This window comes from Leopardus geoffroyi, chromosome C2 (assembly GCF_018350155.1).
Source record: "Leopardus geoffroyi isolate Oge1 chromosome C2, O.geoffroyi_Oge1_pat1.0, whole genome shotgun sequence".
In the NCBI taxonomy this organism is placed as follows: Eukaryota; Metazoa; Chordata; class Mammalia; order Carnivora; family Felidae; genus Leopardus; species Leopardus geoffroyi.
Window position 1 is genome coordinate 59,593,524 of NC_059333.1, and position 19,875 is coordinate 59,613,398.

Genomic DNA, 19,875 nt, shown 5'->3' on the forward strand with positions numbered 1-19,875 from the left:
TTGAGAGACAGAGCACGAGTGGGGTAGGGGCAGAGAGAAAGGGAGACACAGAATCCAAAGCAGGCTCCAGGCTCTGAGCTGTCAGCACAGAGCATGACGTGGGGCTCAAACTCATGAACCTGTGATACTATGACCTGAGCTGATGCTGGGATGCTTAACTTAACCGACTAAGCCACCCAGGTGCCCCAGGGACCCACCAGCTTTAATTAAGGAATTACATCGGCTTCTCAAGGACAGGATATGATAAATTTTTTCATCTTAACCCCTGGTACAAAGTCAAAGTCAAAATTTGACTATTTAGTAGTCAAGTACTTGTCAATTAAATGACACAGAGCTACTATAAATATTTATTGAACTGACATTACTGCTGTACAGCGTTACACTAAATAAGCTCCTCTCTGAGTCCAAGTAGTATTTCCAAATCTTTCCACTCAGCAAGTTCCACGTAAAACAGAACACTGGACCAGTTTGTTAAGCACTTAAATGTCTCATATATGAGCATTTAAACTCCCATTAAGGCAAAAATATCATCAATGTCATCTGTCTCCTTAATGGTTCCTGATGTATTATGTTTGTTCCTTTGCATCACTGTCCATGAATTAGTTTCATTTTCATTGTTTCCTGTAAGGTTTTCATGAATTTGTTTCTCTTTAGTTTGTATGACAGGATTTGAAACTCTGCTCCTCAAGAGTTGCTTATTGTTGGGGTAGAGATCAGTTCTATGAACTGAACAGTGTGAGCGTTTCCATTTTCTGCTATCTGTAGCATTCTGCATCCCTTGAGGGGACTGTTGAATTTCCTTTGAAAGAGTCAACTGCAACTTTCTCTGCAGTCTCTTCTGTCCCAGTAAAAATCTACTCTGAGATCTTCTTTGTCTCAAACGATGCTTTGAAGTCTTGATTCCTGAGCCACGAAGAAGGCAGTTGCAAATAGATGCTTTTATGCACTTTAGTTTCTTTGGTAAACTTTAAAGGATAAGAGAAAGGAAAAATCTGGGATTAAGACACAAAACATTTTCAAAAACTTTTGTCTTCCTTTTACCAACACCTAACAGAAAAGTACACAATTTATCTCTAAGTCTTGTGCCCATGTACAACCCCAGAATCATCGGAAAAAATAAATAGAAGCTTGAACCCAAATCTGTGTTTTCAGAGCAAAGGTTTCCTCTGACTCAGGTTGTAGACGAATATGTGCCCATTATGTTCCCAAAGTAGCTCCTACAACTGCCTAGCAAGGTAGCTGAATAGTGAGATACCTCCATACTTTAGTGTCAGAGCTTTTCCCTGATAACTACTGTTCATAATGTAATAGGGGTGGAGCTGAGGAAAGGATATTATCACAATTAGGAAAATTTGGATTTTTCATATCTGGATAAACAACTTCATGTTGTAGAAGGAAATAAGGGAAAAGGAGTAAATGTGAAGAGAGAGTTTAAGAATGAAAAGATAGAGCTTCTGGCATAGACCAATTGGGCTACCCTAATTGTGATTATGTACTATCTTCAAGCTTGGGAATTCAGAACTCAAATAGCTGATCATTTTAGGTGTTTTGCTTCTGAATAAGGTATACTGCCACAAGGTGTATCAGTACCTTGCTAACTCCCTCACCACTTGTGATAGATTTCAAAAGATTAGCATGGGTCTGTAATTTCTACCCCGTCACCCTTCCCTTCTCTTTTCTTTTTTTTTAAATTTTATTTATTTATTTATTTATTTTGAGAGAGAGAAAGCGTGAGTAGGGGAGGGGCAGGAAGAGGAGAGAGCAAGAATCCCAAGCAGGCTCTGCACTGGCAGCATGAAGCCCGACACGGGGTTTGAACCCACAAACTGTGAGATCATGACCTGACCTGAGCCGAAGTCAGACGCTTAACCAACTGAGCCATCTAGGTGCCCCCTCTTTTGCTTTTGAAATAAATACATAACTTTGAGAAAGCCCATTATAATGTAGTGAATCATGATCAGTTTCCAAACCCTTTTACTTGTCTTACTATAAGTGGTAATTTTTAAGTGTACCTCCTAATTAAAATGGGAATAGAAAAAATGAAAAAAGAAGAATCAGAGGATCTGAATGGAGTTCTAGATCTCCCAACTGTAACAACCTAATCAAAATCCCCTATTTCCTCATCTACAAAATGAGAGTAATACTGCCTATCTCAGAGAGTTACTGTGTACATTAAATAAATTATAAATTGGACTATAAATATATTATTGAAACAGCAAAACATGGCAGTTTGAAAGAGCGCTATCTTTGTGGGGTATGGAATAATGGTTGAACCAAATAAACACTAGTTTGTTACCCTTCTCATTAACTTTTATTTATTATCATCTCTGTCTCAGGCTGAGTTTTCCACTCTAGAATAGATCCTTTTTAGATGGCTACAGGTCTTTAAGGGACGCTAATGTAGATACCTTTCCAACAATTCCATCCCTTAGGAATACTTAACAACTTCTCTCATAGCTCTTAATCAAAACTTGTTTTTGTTGATCTTTGCAGCCAGTGGTCTGAAATTGTTACCATGGGCATCTATTATTTTTCAATAAAAATATAAAACCTTAGGGGTGCCTGGGTGGCTCAGTCAGTTGAGCATCTGACTTCGGCTCAGGTCATGATCTCGCTGTTTGTGAATTCAAGCTCCACGTTGGGCTCTGTGCTGACAGCTTGGAGCCTGGAGCCTGCTTCGGATTCCGTGTCTCCCTCTCTCTCTGCCCCTCCCCTGCTTGCACTCTGTTTTTCTCTAAATAAACACATACACACACACACATATACATAATATATATAAAATGTATAAAATATGTATATTTATATACATAATATATAAAATATATATATATAAAATATATATAAAATCCTAAAGTGTCTAACTTCATTGTAGTGCTTCAAGTAATACTGATCACAATAAAAGATAATCATCCTTAAGTGGTTCTGTGACTCTAAGGACCACAAGAAGAGGAAATCAATACACGGAGAATCTGGCACCCATGAACGAACATGACCTGACCCTAACCCCAGAGTCTGATGTGTGCCCTTGTAAGAGGCAGACTGCTTCTGCTCTCACATCCTCATCCTGCTATGCTGAAGCTGCAGGCAGACTGGCCGTCTCTCCTACAAGAGCAAGGGCTAGAGCTAGTGCTCCATGAGAATTAAGTCTGTCTTACACAGGAGTATCCCCAGGCTTAACATACCACAGACACTCCTAAGGCTCTCTGAATTAACAGATGGAATGGGGAAGAGTATAAGTGAATAAATCCAATTAACCAAGTTAACTTTCTTCCTCTCAATAATAAAGCTGTGCCCAACAAAAGCAAACAAAACTGCATTTGGAATAGATCCCTCTTTTAGCCCCCCTAGAGCTACTGGACGTACCGTTTTTTTAAAAAAGCTGACTTGAATATATATAGGTTTGCCTAAATGACAACAGCAAAAGTTAAGGATATAATTTTTATTATATACCTACCTATGGCCTTGAGCTTCCACATGTTTAAGCCGGTTACTTTTAAGAAGTTTGTTACCCAGAAAGGAGGCCTGAGCCTTGAGTTTTTTGCTCCTGCACCACAAAATTGCCATTTGGATTTCTTCAGAAAGTTGAGTGAAAGTCTTAGCCCCTCGAAATCTTTGCACAAAACTTTTGGCACAGGGAGTTCCTGATGCTCTCTGAGAAGAATGTTTGGTTGCCTTTAGTTTGGACTGAGAACATTTAACTCTGGTCTCCTGAAATATGGAAAGGTGAAAAAAATATATTGGATTTGTTACTGACTTACAAATATATAACAACAAAGAAAAGTTAACTCACCATGAGAATTATAAAATGTCTTAAGAAGGAAAACTTTTTTTAAGCTCACTGTGCTTTTCTTTGTCTTAAAAAACTTAATTTTTTATCAACTGCTCCTAACACAAGATGTTTTTCCCCTCTGTGCAACAATAGATCTCATCTCTAACTGAATTCAGGTGGGAAACATAGATGGGAAGTATACTATAAATATTCTGACAGATAACCTACTTAACCTATACATAAAAATGAATAAATATTGGTCAAAGTCTATCTAGGAAAAAAAATCACTGAAGAGACATTTTCCTAGATACTACTGGATTACCACAGATTTGTTTTTCACTCATTTCTATACCCTAAGTTACCCTCAACACTGGGTCACAGATGTCACTGGAAATGCATGGAGATACGGATGGCTGCTGAAGATATGTTAAAAATTCTTAAACTGAGCATCATTTCCAATTCAACCATCTTTTGATGTGGCACCTTTGTCTCTTCAACCCCATCTTTCTATATCAAGTGGAGTTTGAATTGTACCAACTTTTATTGTTTATGAAAATATGCCACTTACTAGATTTGCTTTCGTCCTTCATTCAAAACTTACCTTCTTCCAAATTTCTTACTCAAGAAAAACATTAAAAAAGTAATAGAAAATGTAAAAGTAGAGACATAGCAATACTTTGTGTTGGTGATCGATAAAAGAAATTTGACCTTGAAAACAAGCTGAGCATGTTAGTGCTAATTGCTAGAAATGTGGTAGTGATGAGTCATGACTAAGCTGACCAACCAGCCAGCTTCAAAACCAGCTCACCTAGGAACAGCAGGACGGACTGCAGAGAGCTACAGTTCCTGAGACAGCTGACAAAACTATTTGGGGGACTGATGTAATGGTAAAGAACAAAGACTGTGAAACCAAACTGCCTGTGTTCAAATCCCAGCTCTGCCCCGTACTTGCTGTGTGGCCTGAGCAATTTCTTATCCCTTCTATACTTCAATTTTCTCAGCTGAAATATGGAAACAGTAATAATATCACCAGCCTCACAGGGCTTTTGCAAGGTTTATAGGAGTTAATACATGTAAAGCATTTCGAACACTGCCTGGCATAGAGTAAGTGCAGTATATGTGTTAGCTGTTATTACGATGATGATGAAGACACTGATGAAGATGATGATGATGATTCCTCCCTCTGGAACTCATAAATTGGACAGAATATAGATCCAAGCTAGAATCCTTATAAACATTCAAGAAAGTCCTCTGACTTACTAGAAATGATTAAGAATTCTTAAATAGAACGAAGAAATAATCTATGCGAGAAACCAGGAGAAAACAATTTGAGAAGAACAGATGGTAACAGAAGTCAAGTAGTTACCACATGAAAGAGGGTGACACTGACGTCCTTATCTGTTGCTAGGTCCAGAACAGAATTTACAGATACTAAGAGGAATCATGTTAAAACTTGAACCCTGACAGGGAAAGAAAGAGAAGCCTCATGACAAAAGACAAGGATGACAGTAACAATGAAAAAAGTAGCTAATGACATCTAACAACAGTTAAGTGCTTTGAATACTTTACATGAATTAAAACTGCATAATCCCATGAGGTACATACTGTTATTAGAAAACAGAGGTTTGGACAGGTCAAGAAACTTATATAAGGTCATACAGCTAGTACCAACTGAAGCCAGGACTCAAACCATTTCTGTCTGACTACAAAGTACATACTCTTAATATAATCCACACCTGCAGTGGATCCTAAGGGCAATTTAAAATTCTAGTGAAATGCTTAGTAAAATGTTTCTGGATGCATTCTATAAACTGAATTTCCTGGATACACTCAGTCCCTTGGGAGTGCCTGTATTCATTCAGAAACAGGCTGAGAACTAAGATGGCACTAAGCCGAGAGCTGGTGACAAAAGCAGAGGATTCAATCCCTGCCCTTGGTAAGTGGTATCTACTTTATAAAGTAGCAGAATCATAAGCCATAGTAATAGAAGCCAGACAAACCTGAATAGCCTTGTGCTTCAGCTGTTTGCAGAAAGCTCTCAAATCAAATTCTGACGACTTCTCTGTAGAGGTGGAGAGACCACAGATACAAAAACTTAAGCAAACAATTTTCAAATCAATGAATTCTCAAGTATATAATATTTCTTGCCAAATTACTACAAAAGAAATAAAGGGAATTAGATGAGTATGTGCTCAGAAAAAATTACCTTTGAAGATTTTCTTACTCTTTACTGGCTGTCCAAGATCCACATTATTCTGTATATTGATCTTCATTTGCTTAGCTTTTTTGGAAATTCTGTGTACAGTTTCTTTGCTAGACCTTGGTGATTGATTTTTTGTTAAAAACAGTTTATTTAACAATTTAGTTACTCCTTTAGCTGCAAAAGCTGTGGGCATTTTTTTCTTAAAGACCTCAAAATAGGGCTGTCCTAAAAATTCGGCAATATCAGAAGGAAAGGTAAAATCTTTGAAGTAAGGCAGTGGTTGAATCCTAGAGACTTCATGAAGCAATCCAAACAATGGCTCATATAAAGAAGTCAGCCTTTTTAAAACACCTTTATAGAGAACCCTAGAGAAAGAAGAGGTCATGAATTAGCCAGTAATTATAATTTGCAGATTATTTAATAACCACAACAGATTCAAAGCTGAAAATAAATGTCAATCAATCTGCCACTACAGATAAAAAACGCTCTGGGACATATTTGCATAGAGCCAGATTAGTCCAGCCCAAACAGAAAAATCCAAGTACAAAATTTACTTTAAGTACTACATGGAACGATGTCTCAAAGGATATGCAACAAAATGTTAAGTGTGGTGAGATTTTAGGTAAATTTCAGGTTCTTCACTCTTTTTTTTTTTTTGGAATGTCTTAAAATAAGCATGTATTATAATCAGCAAAAATTAAAGCTATTTTCATTATAGAAAAGAATGGTAGGTTTGACATTTTAAAATTATGTTAGTTATTAGTAGTTCTAATGTTGTTACCCCTAAGAATAAGCAGAATAAACAAGATGAAATAGTACTTGAGATACCCAGGTTAAGACATCGAGGACATAACCATCAACACTCTAGTTCCTAATCCATCCCAAATAAACTCTGACCAAGTGAAGAAATGAAACCCCTGCACCATCAGCATCCCACAGGAAAACAAATATGAAAACCACTAATGAGAAACCTAGGTGGAGTTAGATGAAAAACAAATGAAGGATTTCAGAGGTAGGTGCATACATACCATAACCTGCTCGCCAGCCCAACCATCACAAGGTTTAAAATAATGAATTCTTGTAAACCTAGATGTTTCACAGTCAAGCTGAAGAATCAAGTTAAAGTTTGAAAACAAAACCAAAGTAACTGGGTTTTGTAAGTTACATTTATGAAAGAAACAGATTGGAAATAGAATTTTCTTGAAGAAATTAAAGCTTTAAAACATGTTCTGGGGGCACCTACGTGGCTCAGTCAGTGAAGCCTCCGACTTTGGCTCAGATCAGGATCTCAGGATTTGCAGGTTCAAGTCCTGTGTCGGGCTCTGTGCTGTCAGCTCAGAGCCTGGAGTCTACTTCAGATTCTATGTCTCCCTCCCTCTCTCTGCCCCTCCCCCACTCACACTCTTGTCTCTCTCTCAAAAAATAAATGAACATTAAAAACAAATTAAAAAAACAAACAAACATGTTCTGTTTCAGGCATGGAAACTTAAAGTAACATGTACTCTGCAAGAACACTCATTATTTTACTTCTAAGATTAAGAATTTCTATCAGTGCCCTTATGATAAGACATGTTAGAAAGAGACTGGCAGTCTCTGGCAATGGCTGTATCAAGCAATTCCTAGAAAAAGGAGGCCAAGAAGCAAACTTCTACAAACCTCCTAGCTTTCAAAAAAATACTATTAAATATATCCAAACAATTCCAATTCAGGGGAAGGCATTTCAGTTGATTCAAGGATACAGAAATGTCTTGCAGCAACAGTCCAAGAGGCGAAGTAACAACTTGCAGGCTCCCAAAATCTTCATGAGCACCAATTCAACCACTGGTTGGCTAGGGATGACATATGCTTCGGTAGTTACACGATGATTTTCACTTCACAAAAAATGGAAAAGTATGTTCTTTTTATTCTTAAAGTTCATTAATTATAAAGCTCTTACATAGCAGTTTTCAAGTGCAGGTGAGCTTGAAGCTCAATTTGAAGTAGTTCTGCTCAACAGTGACTTACTCAAGTTGATGGACACTGATATTTCAATGTAATCTATTGTGACCCAGATGTCAGTATCCTGCCATCCCTCCACAAGCCAACAGAGGAGAGATTCTCACAAATACCAGGTGCCCGTTACTAAAACAAAATCTGCACAACTGAAGTACAATTGATTATATCCCAACACCAAGCAAAGTCCAAAGAGAGACCGCACTAAAGACAGAGTTCCCAGCCCACCACAAAGCCCATCACAAAGCAGCTGGACCACTTACTTGGAAGAAAACAACTCAGACAGATGTTGAATTGAACCCTCCAAATCCATGTTTTTCAAACGTTTTAAACATTGTTCAACCTGGAAGGGGAAGAGTAGCTCAAATTCATAGAATACGGACATGGCCACTGATGTGACGAGGAAAGCAAAGATATGCAAAAGTTCAAATTATGGAAGGGGCGCCTGGGTGGCTCAGTCAGTTAAGTGGCGGACTTTAGCTCAGGTCATGACCTCACAGCTTGTGAGTTTGAACCCTGCGTCAGGCTCTGTGCTGACAGCTCGGAGCCTGGATGGAGCCTGCTTCAGATTCTGTGTCTCCCTCTCTCTCTACCCCTCCCCCACTTGTACTCTGTCTCTCTCTGTCTCTCAAAAATGAATAAATGTAAAAAAATTTTTTTAAAAATTCGAAGTATGGAAATACACTGAACACCACAGAATACTTTCATTTTAGGTAAAATAATCTGTAGCCCAAAGCAATTGCTCCTGCTCAAAAACTGGAAATTAACCCACCTGAACACATTTCTCAAACCCAGTTATAACTAAGAATTTACTATATGCCAGGATGTGATTGATGCTATAAAGGGCACTCAAATAAGTATGAGATTATTCTCAAGATTATCATTTTTCTGAAGCAACATGATTTCTCACAGTGAGACCATTAAAACAAGATAGTAGATTAATTAACTACTTGATTTCAACAACTTGTAAATGGCCTCAGAGATGAGCAAAGTGATTTACTCACTTTACAACTATATACGGGACACTTTATGCAAGGCATGCTGGGAAATAAAATAGTATATGACACTCCCCCATCTCTAGTTGCTAAAAACCTAGTAGTAAAAATAAGAAGACATACAAAATATTTAAATGCTGAAATAAAAGATGTGCCTTATTTAAAATCGCAGTCCCCTCAGCACTCTACCCTTTCCTGCTTTATTTTTCTCCATGACACTTTCGATGGATGGATTGACTGATGGCCTTTCTCCTCTCAACTACAGTGTAAACTCCATGAGGGCAGTATATTTCATCTATCTTATCCACCACTGTAACTCAGTACTTAGCACAGTGTTAAGAAGGCACTCAGTAGCATTTTTACTTAATAACAAAACAACAAAAAGCTATCCATTTTACAAAATGTGGTAAGAATTCTATGATCTCCAGGAAATACCACACAAAAGGCATGCATGGGATGGCATCCAGACTTTGAAGAGTGTAAAAATCTGGATGGGCACTGACACTGGCAAAGATAATATCTTGCTAATGCTATATATGCTAAAAATTTAAGTATTGATTCTGTTATAACAGCATAGCTTTCAGAATAGTGAAGGCAAAGATCCTCAAATTCTCTGGGGTTAGCTCCTATCTTTTCAGTTTTTAATTCCGGATCCTATACTTTGAGAGAAGTACTGACCAAGATGGGAAAGCACTTGGGAAATACAGTAAGTGAGCTATGGTTCAAAAATAAAAATGGGAAAATCATTTTGAGAATTTAAGCAAGGCAGAACAAGGAGGAACATAACAGTCTTCATATACTCTCTTGTCACACAGAAAGAGGAATTGACTATTTTTTGTGCTTCATTTATGGGAATATTAGAGATAGGGTAATTCTACTACTCTGCTTTCTTCGAAGGGAGAAAAAATAACGTAGATGACAGTACTGAGTAAATAAGGAAATGTTAAGCAGGTCTAAGGCAGCAGTAGGAATGGAGATGGTAGTTGCAGGAGCATGAAACACGTTCCCTACTCTAAGGGACGGCAGGAAAATAAACCATACACAAATAACTGCCACATGCAGACTGTACTCAATACCATAAGAGAACCACAAAGGGGAAGCCCAAATAGCCCACAGTCATAAAAAGAAGAGGTCAACCACACTAATAATCAAAAAATGCAACTTAAAATGAGATTACCACAATATGCCCTCATGTTACTCTTTGGGAAGAAGTTTATCACTGCTGGACAGCTTTAAATGGGACTTACAGGATGGCAAGGCTTTTACCAGGCAGAGATGGAGCGTCTGGGCATGCTAAATATACAGAGCCAGATAAGCAAATGTTCAGGTGAGAGAACAAATGTGGTGAGCACGAGACTTGTGAAGAGTTCAGGTTGTCTGGAATATAAAATATATGAAGGTGAGAGAGAAGCCTGAGCTACAGAAAACTGAAAAGGCCAGATCACGGAGGATCTTACAAGCTAAGCTAAGAGGTTTCATCTTTACTCAGGAGCCAGTAGAGAACCATTAATAAAAATCAAAGCTGTGCTTCATGATGATTAACTCGGCTTTGGCATATAGAATATGTCAGAGTATAGGAAAGACTGGAGTTGAGGAAAGATCAGTTAGGATAGCAAGACAATTAAAAGTTGACATGGTCTAAAAAAAAGAAGATGCAGCCAGAACTAAAATAAGGGTGTAGAAGCATAGAAAATTTTTGACTGACCAACTGACTTATGGGAGAGCTACATAAGAGGAAGAAGCAGAGAAAATGGAACACCAGATTTTTCTGACTGGATAATTATTCACAGCTTGGAAAGCCAGAAGGAAAAGCAGGTTCAATCTGACACTTTCAAGTTGAAATATACTCAAGTTTGCTTTTGGAGTAAAAGACTCATGAGATAAAAAGCTGCCCCAGAGAAGAAAACTTAGGAAAAGACCATGCTCCCAGATCTTTCTTTGAAGAAGAAATCTATCTTTTTTTGCCTTAAGTAATGGGAGCAGAAAATTAACCAGAAAGCACGAATCTGTAAGGTTAGAGAACACGTCTGTGTTCTTCACCCTGTATACTGAGCACCAAGCACAGTACCTGGCACATAGAAAGTTACAAAAAAGGGCACCTGGGTGGCTCAGTCAGTTAAGTGTCAGACTCTTGATTTCAGCTCATGTCATGATGTCAGGGTGGTGAGATGGAGCCCCGTGTCAGGCTCTGTGCTGAGCATGGAGCCTGTTTAAGATCTCTCTCTCCCACTCTCTCTCTGGCCCTCCTCACCCTCTCTAAAAAAAAGGGGGGGGGGGGGCTACACAAAATACCTGCAGAATTAATAAAGTGAATGAATGAATGAGATTATAAAGAACCCAGCTTAGGAGACTCAGCCCTGTAGTGTAGAGGGCCCAATCTAAAAATTATAGGAAACCACTTTCCATAACTTGTTATATAGCCATTTACTCTAATATATTACTGATTAGATTATATGTCCCACAATATATAAACCATGACTTTGTTCTTTTTATGATATTAGGATTTTGATTATGCTCAGGAAGTTGTTCTTTAATCCGGCACTTTGTCTTGCTTAAATCACTGTTATCTGTGAACTAGGCAAAAGCATTCTCAATATAGATTATATATAATGAAGAAAACTTTTCATAAAAATTACCCACTAGAAACAAGACTGGGGAAGAATTAAACATAGTTCCTTTCTAAAGAAGTTGCGTTTTGGGGCGCCTGGGTGGCGCAGTCGGTTAAGCGTCCGACTTCAGCCAGGTCACGATCTCGCGGTCCGTGAGTTCGAGCCCCGCGTCAGGCTCTGGGCTGATGGCTCAGAGCCTGGAGCCTATTTCCGATTCTGTGTCTCCCTCTCTCTCTGCCCCTCCCCCGTTCATGCTCTGTCTCTCGCTGTCCCAAAAATAAATAAACATTGAAAAAAAAAAAATTAAAAAAAAAAAAAAAAGAAGTTGCGTTTTGAAATGCTTTCGGGGTGGGGGGCGGGGATGAAAGCCCACATGCAGCTTTGGACTGAAGATCTATTAAGTCACAAGTAATTTACTAAGTTTCCATACATAACAAAAAGTAAGTGGCAGTATGATCTCATTTTCACCAAGTAAACACGTTGAGTCATAAACACAGGGCTTCCTCCTTACCTGTTTGAGGGCTAAATGGGGCTTGTGGTGGCCCATCCTGTAGTGATTGCTGTAAAGGACTGCACATAGCACATCTGTTTCTGCATCCAGGATTTCGCTCTTCAGTGACAGTGTAACAAGACCACATTCTCGAATTACAGCTGCAACACAAAGGTCTAAACCAGAGACATTTAATAAAACTTAATTTGGGGGTGCCTGGGTGACTCAGTCAGTTAACCATCAACCTCGGCTCAGGACATGATCTCACAGTTGGTGAATTCGAGCCCCGTATCAGGCTCTGTGCTGCTCAGAGCCTGGAGCCTGTTTAGGATTCTGTGTCTCCCTCTCTCTCTGCCCCTCCCCCGCTCATGCTCTGTCTCTCAAGAAGTAAATAAAAGTTAAAAAAATTAAAAAAAAAACTTAATATGTATTTCTACATTAAGTATATTATATAAAAACACTGTGAAGGAACATCTTTCCTTATTAAGGGGATTAAGAACAAATTAATATAACCAGCTTTAGCTATAAGAACATAATTAAGGATTCTAAGTATGTGAGAAGATGGAAATGGTGACAGATACAAAGTCCAAAATCATTAAGAGAACAACTGTTAAACAAGAAAGTATATTTTTGTAACACATTTTTTTATGATTTTTAATAATCTTTCATATGAAGACTTTGCCATCATGTAGTGGACTCTTACACCTACTTACCTTGATGGTGGGTACCCGTTATACACTTCTCTAAATCCCCAGTTATGTACATAAGCAAGGCAGAATGAATAAACTCATACTCCTAAAAGCAGTGGTACTTTAAGGTAAGAATATATTCAGAAAAGAGAAACCACTATGGCAACTGGAAGTTACATTATTTGATGCATGCCCAACTGGACACAGGACGCTCAGCAGAACAAAATAACAGCTTCCTAGTCTGAAAAGCTGTGAAGTAGAAGATGGAGTTCATGTGTTTCTCTGTGGCTCTAAGGGTAGCACTATCATCCTAGATGGAAATAACACAAAGGCAGATTCCTACACAACAGGGAGAACCTAATTTTGTTTTGTCTGAACTATATGGAGCCAGAATGGACTACCATGAGGATGGAGAATGAGTTACTGAATTTCCATGCCTGATAGGAATCCTGTTAAGGAATTTTTGAATAGGGGTGCCTGGATGGCTCAGTGCGTTAAGTGTCAGACTTCAGCTCAGGTCATGGTCTCTGATCTCACCGTTAGTGGGTTCCAGCCCGCATCCGCCTCTGTGCTGACAGCTCAGAGCCTGCAGCCTGCTTCAGATTCTGTGTCTCTCCCTCTCTGCCCCTATCCCACGCATGCTCGCGTGCTCTCTCTCTCTCTCAAAAATAAACAAACATTGAAAAAATTAAGGAACTTTTGAATAGAAGAAGAGGGAAGACTGATCTATAAACTGCCTGGGGATGGATGGGGAAGAGGATGTCATGATTAGATAGGTTGTATTTAATATTAACTATCATTTGAGTGTTTATTTGCCGCATTAGGCACTGTTCCAAATGCTTTATAACAGTAACGCTTCTTCAAAACAGCCCTTTGAGGCAGGTGCTATTCTTTATCCACACTTAAAAATGAGCGGAGGCACAGAAAGATTAAATAACGACACTTCCCAACCTGCCCAGCTCCAGCAAAGCGAAGTGCCTGGATTTTCAAACCCAATCTGGCTCCTAACTATTGGGCCCTCCTGCCTAAAAACAGCAGTACTACTGGTAAAACACCTTCGTTTAAGAGCACTCTCCCCTAATTATATCGTTAGATGCTCCCAAAGCCGGTGGAAGGTAGGGAGGACTAACCCCGTTTTACAGATAAGGAACTAGAGGCCCAGAAGGACTGCAGTCTAAATCCAGCGTGCCCCAGCGCCCTCTTAGAATATCAGGCAACAGACTTCAGGGTGAACGGGGCCGCTGGTGGCCTGTGGGGAGCCCAGGGTTTCCCAGACAATACTTCTCCCTAACGCTAGCCACGTCCACCTCTCTCCGCCCCACTGGCCGCAGGGCTGGGCCTCGGACCTTCATCGCTCCAGCCAGGCCGTGAGGTAGGTACAGTGAATTAAATGGGGGACGCTAAAGTCAGAAGCACCACAGGTTTCTCCGGGTAACTCGGTAGCCACGCACCCCAAGTCAGATCCTGCCCCGAGCCCCTTCCCAGTGTCCCGCAAGTCCCGCCCCCTGCGCACGTGCGCTGGGCCCGGTCAGACACCGCCTCCGGAAACGTCTGTGGCTCGCCGGGCCCCCTCACTCACCCAGCGCCGCATCGGGGTCCTGTACTGTCACTGTGCTGTGGCTCCCCGCCTTCGGGATCTTTACGCGGTTCCACGGCTCCGGGCCCGGCGGCACCGTAGCCATCTTGGGACGCGGGGGAGGTACTGGGAAAGGCGGAGCTGGGCGAGGCCTAACGGAGCCACCGAGGGAGGGGAGGTGAGAGGAGATCTGGGGGAGGAAGAGGGCAAGGGGTGGTGCTGGGGCGGGGCCCAGAGGTGGGGGCGGGGCCCTCACGAATCGTGCACCAAATACAGTGGACTGGGAGAGTCCCTAATTACCAAAACCTGGTGGTGTTTCAGAATCTCTCACTTGGAAGAGTTTGGGGGTGGGTGGAAGCCCCATCCCAGTATTACTAAATAAGAATCTCCGAATGAGGAGAGGAATCTGCATTGTGTTTGGGCTTCCCACGGGATTCTGCGGCACAACCAAGTTTGGAATTACTTCAAGGCGTTTTACAGTTGTAGTAACTGAGGCCACTCATAGACCCCTATCTGCACATCAGACATTGGGGGGAGGAGGAAATGAAATAAAAGAAATGCAAAGTGTGACATTTGAAACACAGAAGACGGGATTTACCTTGTCTGGAAGGTCCTGTCTTCACCAACAGGAAAACTGCCATCACATCAAAGAAACTTAGAGCCCCTCTGACTCTATCAACCCCGTCCTCTATCATTGTTTAAGACAAGATGGTATCGCAAGCTCTGCTGATCCTCTCCTTATTAATAACTTTCTAATAGATTATTTATCTTCAGCCACAATGATGTCACCTTACTTGAATAAGCCCTTCACTGTAGTGTATTACAGAGGCAATTCGTAGATTTTGGAGACAGACCACCAAGGTGCTAATTCTAGCTCTAGTTCTCAGGAGAGTTACGTAACTTCTCCAAACCTTAGTGTCCTTATGGGTAAAATGAAAATAATAGTCTCTACCTCAGTGTTGTAAGGTGCTTTAGAACAGTGTCTGGCATACAGGTACTTACTCCTATCACAATTAATATTGTTATTATTTCTACTGTTTAATGCAAGTAACCTTGCCCTATTGAAACACTTGCCATGCTCTTCCTGTGTGCCTTGGCAAATACTAATTCCTCCACTTGGGTCATCCCCTGAAACACAGTCTCCCTTCCTCAGCTCTGGTGTCATCACCTCTGGGTAGTTCTTCCTGAACATCCCATCCCCACTCCATAACTTGACATAGACTACCATAGTGCCTTGAATTGGCCTCTGTATTAGCTTTCTTTTGCTACTGTATTAAATTACTACAAACTTTGTTGCTTAAAAGACATTATATTTCTGAAGGTCAGAAGGGCAAAATGGATCCCACTGGACTAAAGTTGGCAGGGCTGGATCCTTCTGGAGGTTCTAAGTGAAGAATTCATTTACTTTTTTCAGTTTCTAAAGGCCACTTGCATTCCTCAGCTCATGTCTCCATCCTCCATTTTCCAAGTCAGTAACATAGCATCTTCCAATCTCCCACCACCCTCTCCTACTCTCTCTCATCTTCCTGTCTTCTTAGAAAGACCCTGGTGATTACTTTGGGCCTGCCAAAATAGCCCCATATAATCTTACCATTTCAGAATCTCTAACTTAATCACATCTACAAAATTTGTTTTGCAGTGTAAGGTAACATAGTCACAGATTCTGAGGATTAACATGTGGACATCTTTGGGGAGCTATTACAGCTATCACAGACTCTCATGAATTTACTTCCCAGTGTCTATTAGTGTATTCGTATGTCTTCAGTGGTCTATGAGCTTACTGAAGGCAGCACTACCAGTAAAGTTCACTGATCTTTCTTTATATCTTTTCAGCTCAGTGCATGGCATATAGTAGGATCTCAATAAATTTTAATATTTTTATTGAAGTATAATTGCTATCCAAAGAACCACATATATGTAATGTATACAATTTCACAGTTTTTCAATATTTGCCCGTTGAATAAGAGACTAGAAAATGCTTGAATAGAGTTTTGAAAAGATGATTAGGAATTTCTCAAGCAGATAAGGGAAGAAGGACATCCCTAACAGAAAGGTGTTAAACAACATGGGTTGGAAGAATCAGTGGTCTTGGGTCAGTATTGCTGGAGTTGGTGTGTGCTGAGGGATGAAGCTTGGAGTGGTGGTGTCAGATTCTGGGCAGAACTTGGATTTTACACTGAAGGCTGGTGGTTCCCCACCCTGGATGATCATAATTACCTGAGTAGCTTTTAAAAAATAGAAATTATCTGGTCCCACTTTGGAAATTCTTATTAGGTCTGAGTAGGACTCTAATTTTTGTTTCTTAAAAGTTCCTTGTGATGGTAGTTAGGATTGGGGAGCCCTTGCTGTAGGTGATAAGGAGTCTCTGAGTCTTAGGCAGGACAATTTTGGTTACTTTGCATCAAAGAGCACCCTAAAAGCAGATTTAAAGGAGACGAGGCTGGTCATGAGGAGGTAAAGGAATCTATTGCAAACACTGAGACAAGACATGATGGTGGCCTGAATTCAAACTTTAACACTGAATATGGATAGTAGAACTTATTTAAATGTCTGGTATTTAGATATTTAGATGTCTAGCATGACTTCCAGATTGTTGTTTTGAGTTTGCAATAGCATTAAAAGGTAGAATAGAGTTAGGTGGGTGGCAAGGATAATGAGATAACTTTTGATACACTGAGTTTGAGGTCACCCACGGCCACAAGAATATGACCAATTCACCAATGGAATAAATGAGACTATAGCTCAAAGGGTGACTGCAAAGGGAGGAAGTAGAATTGGTGAATCTAGGATAATATTTTTAGAAGCTTAGAGAAAGGGGGACAGTTTAATTTATAATAGATATGCAGGATCCATCAGAGTATTGTTTTGTTTCTTATTTTAAGGTAGTGTGTCAGTCAGGGTTCCACCATTCACATAGAATCAATAGAATGTATATATATCACACATATATATGTATTACATATATATTTTTAAGGGATTTATTGAAAGAAATTGGCCTGCACAATTGTGGGGTTGGATAATCAAGTTTGAAGTCCATAAGGCCAGCCAATAAGAACAGGCTGGGGGTGCTTGGGTGACTCAGTCAGTTAAGCGCCCGGCTTTGGCTCAGGTCATGGTCTCACAGTTCATGAGTTTGAGCCCTGTGTCAGGCTCTGTAGGCTCTGGTGATAGCTCAGAGCCTGGAACCTGCTTCAGATTCTGTGTCTCCCTCTCCTTCTGCTCCTTCCCCACTCATGCTCTCTCTGTCTCTCAAAAATTAATAAACATTAAAAAAAATAAAAAAGAACAGTCTGGAAACTCAAGCAGAGCTGAAGCTGCAGCCTATAGAGGGGATTTTTTCCTCCTTCCTATTTTCAGGGAAACCTACTAAATTTTCAAGGCCTCTTAAACTGATTGGATTGGGTTTACCCAGATTACCCAGGACAATCCTTTACATAAAGTCAGCTGATTTGTAGCTGACAATCTCATCTACAGAATACCTTGATAGAAAGACCTAGACTAGTGTTTGACTGAGTAACTGGATACTAGAGCCTAGCCCAGTTGATACACAAAACTGACCATCATGGACAGGAAATTATTTGCTCACATACATGCTAAAGGAAAGAGGCCAAAAGAGTTAGAGAAGCTGGCCATACTGTGGATAAAGAGGGGAGAGAATGAACAAAACAAGACCCATTATTCATTCAATAAAATTTTTGAGCATCACTTCTTTGCCAGGCACCATACTAAGTCCCAGAGGAGACAAACAAGGATGGGATCAAGTGTTCAGGTAGAGAATTTGCCTTAAAGATCAAAAAAGCCTTTATTTTCTCACCCTGGAAGAAAAATAAAAATAGGTTTAGATATGAAGATGTTTAGGATGGGGTGGAAGATGAGGGACCCCAGAACAAGAGCATCCATGTCGTCTGTAGATTTCCGATCATTACCAAGAATAGAGGGCAGCAGGGAAATGGAGTTGCAGGTAAGCAGTGGATATTTGAAATCAGAACTTCCTTGAACTGGAGGGTGTGGAAAAGGCCTGGGTTCTGTATATTATACAGGAAGTAAGGTTTTAGTGTCGTGCTTAGAAAATTTATAGTCTGTAAGGAAAGACTGATTTGAACGCCAAAATGGAGAGACATGACTTCTTACTCAGTTTATAGACTCAGGCAAATTCAACAACAGATTCCCTTGGTAGACAAGGAAGCCAGTAAAAAGATGCTCATTGCTGTTACTTACAGTCACAAAATTTTGGAAAACATTTAAATATCCATGTGTCAGTTACCCATTACTGGTTAACAATCAACAACTTAGTGGCTTAAGTTGTTGGACTGGATCTATAAGACCCAAGACGGTCTCACTCAAAATTTTCGCACTCTCCCTAGGATAGCTCAAATAGCTGAAGGTGAATTGGGATGGCTGGGTCTCTCTGCTTTCATGGTATTAGCTGGGCTTACACATATTGTCTGGGACCTTGGTTCTCTTCCATATGGCTTTTCTCTCCATGTGACATTTCATCCTCTAGGACCTATCTCTCCAAATAGACTCTCTCCAGTAAGATAACCTGGACTTCTTTATATGGCAGCTGGATCCACCATGAGCAAAAGCAAATGCCACAAGGCTTTGTTTTTTCTGGGCCCAGAAGTCCCTGAATGCCACTTTTATCACATTCTATTGGCCAAAACAAGTCGTAAGGGCAGCCAGATTCAAGGAATGGGAAAACACACTCCAGCTCTTACTGGAAGAAGCAATAAAGACACATTGCAAAGAGGCATGGACACAGGGAGAAGTGATTCATCCTATGGGGGCCATTTTTAACAATGTACTACAGTCTAATAAACATTTCTTTTGAAAATTGTGGTAAAGTTCTCCTCCAAGATGGCAATGTAGGAAGACCCTGAACTCCCCTTCTCTCCAGAATTACCAAATTACACCTATCTATAGAGCAATTCCTCATGAAGAAGAACCGTTTTGCACAACAAAAGATAGAGATAATAGCAAAACCGAACAGCAAGAGAGACAGACATCAGTAACAAAGGGAACCCCCACCCCAAATACTGCAAACCACAGTGGAGAGGGAAAGTACTGAGGTACTAGGAACAGATTCCTCTGGCCTTGGGCACAGATAAATAAATAAATAAAATCTTGGTTTAAAAGAGCAACTAGCATATAAAAGTGAGCCCTAGAGTTCCACCAAATGGTGGAGGAAGCTGCAGGAATTGAGTCAGAGACTGGAGAATGACAAGGTTTATGTCCCTCCACCTTGAAAGCACAGACTGGAGCAGGGTTGAGTCACTATGCCAACTTTCAGCTTCAGCGAACCCCAGGTCCTTTAATGCACACCAGCCCCAGTCATGCTGGGCACGGAAAGAACTTGTGGTTTAAAAGAGCAACTAGCATAAAAAAGACCCAAGCTCAGAACTCTACCTAATGGTGGTGGCAGTGGGAGGGGAGCTATTGGAACACTCTCTGGATGGGAGGGACTGGTGGGCATAGTGCACTCCTCTCCATCTTAATAATGTAAATGGGAGCAGAGCCTGGGAGCCCTTGCAGGTCTGCCACCTCAGTGAGCA

The 19,875-nt window shown here is 40.4% G+C and overlaps 1 protein-coding gene and 2 long non-coding RNA genes across 4 annotated transcripts; 2 read left to right on the forward strand and 1 right to left on the reverse strand.

Annotated features, from left to right (window-relative positions):
* Window positions 1–335: 335 nt before the first annotated feature.
* NEPRO (nucleolus and neural progenitor protein) lies at window positions 336–14,687 on the reverse strand. 2 transcript variants are annotated; one of them, XM_045502056.1, is made up of 9 exons: window positions 14,327–14,687; window positions 12,080–12,234; window positions 8,228–8,307; window positions 7,712–7,843; window positions 7,001–7,078; window positions 5,976–6,337; window positions 5,770–5,831; window positions 3,455–3,708; window positions 336–965 (listed from the first exon to the last, which is right to left on the reverse strand). In XM_045502056.1, the coding sequence occupies exons 1-9, from the start codon at window positions 14,427–14,429 to the stop codon at window positions 503–505; spliced, it is 1,689 nt and encodes a 562-aa protein (XP_045358012.1). In that variant the 5' UTR covers window positions 14,430–14,687; the 3' UTR covers window positions 336–502. The 2 variants fall into 2 exon arrangements, with proteins under 2 accessions (XP_045358012.1, XP_045358013.1); XM_045502057.1 differs by lacking the exon at window positions 14,327–14,687 and adding an exon at window positions 14,094–14,307.
* On the forward strand, window positions 11,321–12,040 carry LOC123610880. The gene is made up of 2 exons (XR_006718324.1): window positions 11,321–11,651; window positions 11,891–12,040. It is a non-coding gene; the product is annotated as an uncharacterized LOC123610880 (long non-coding RNA).
* Window positions 14,390–19,158, forward strand: LOC123610881. The gene is made up of 2 exons (XR_006718325.1): window positions 14,390–14,501; window positions 18,828–19,158. It is a non-coding gene; the product is annotated as an uncharacterized LOC123610881 (long non-coding RNA).
* The last annotated feature ends 717 nt before the right edge of the window (window positions 19,159–19,875 follow it).

What these genes read in the sequence shown, in the direction of transcription:
- NEPRO (XM_045502056.1), bottom strand. Translation starts at nt 14,429, where the DNA reads ATGGCTACGGTGCCGCCGGGCCCGGAGCCGTGGAACCGCGTAAAGATC. An exon ending in TGAAGCACAAGGCTATTCAG is followed by an intron (nt 3,709 to 5,769) that starts GTTTGTCTGGCT and finishes TCCATATTTCAG; the next exon opens with GAGACCAGAGTTAAATGTTC. An exon ending in GTGGAAGCTCAAGGCCATAG is followed by an intron (nt 966 to 3,454) that starts GTAGGTATATAA and finishes TATCCTTTAAAG; the next exon opens with TTTACCAAAGAAACTAAAGT.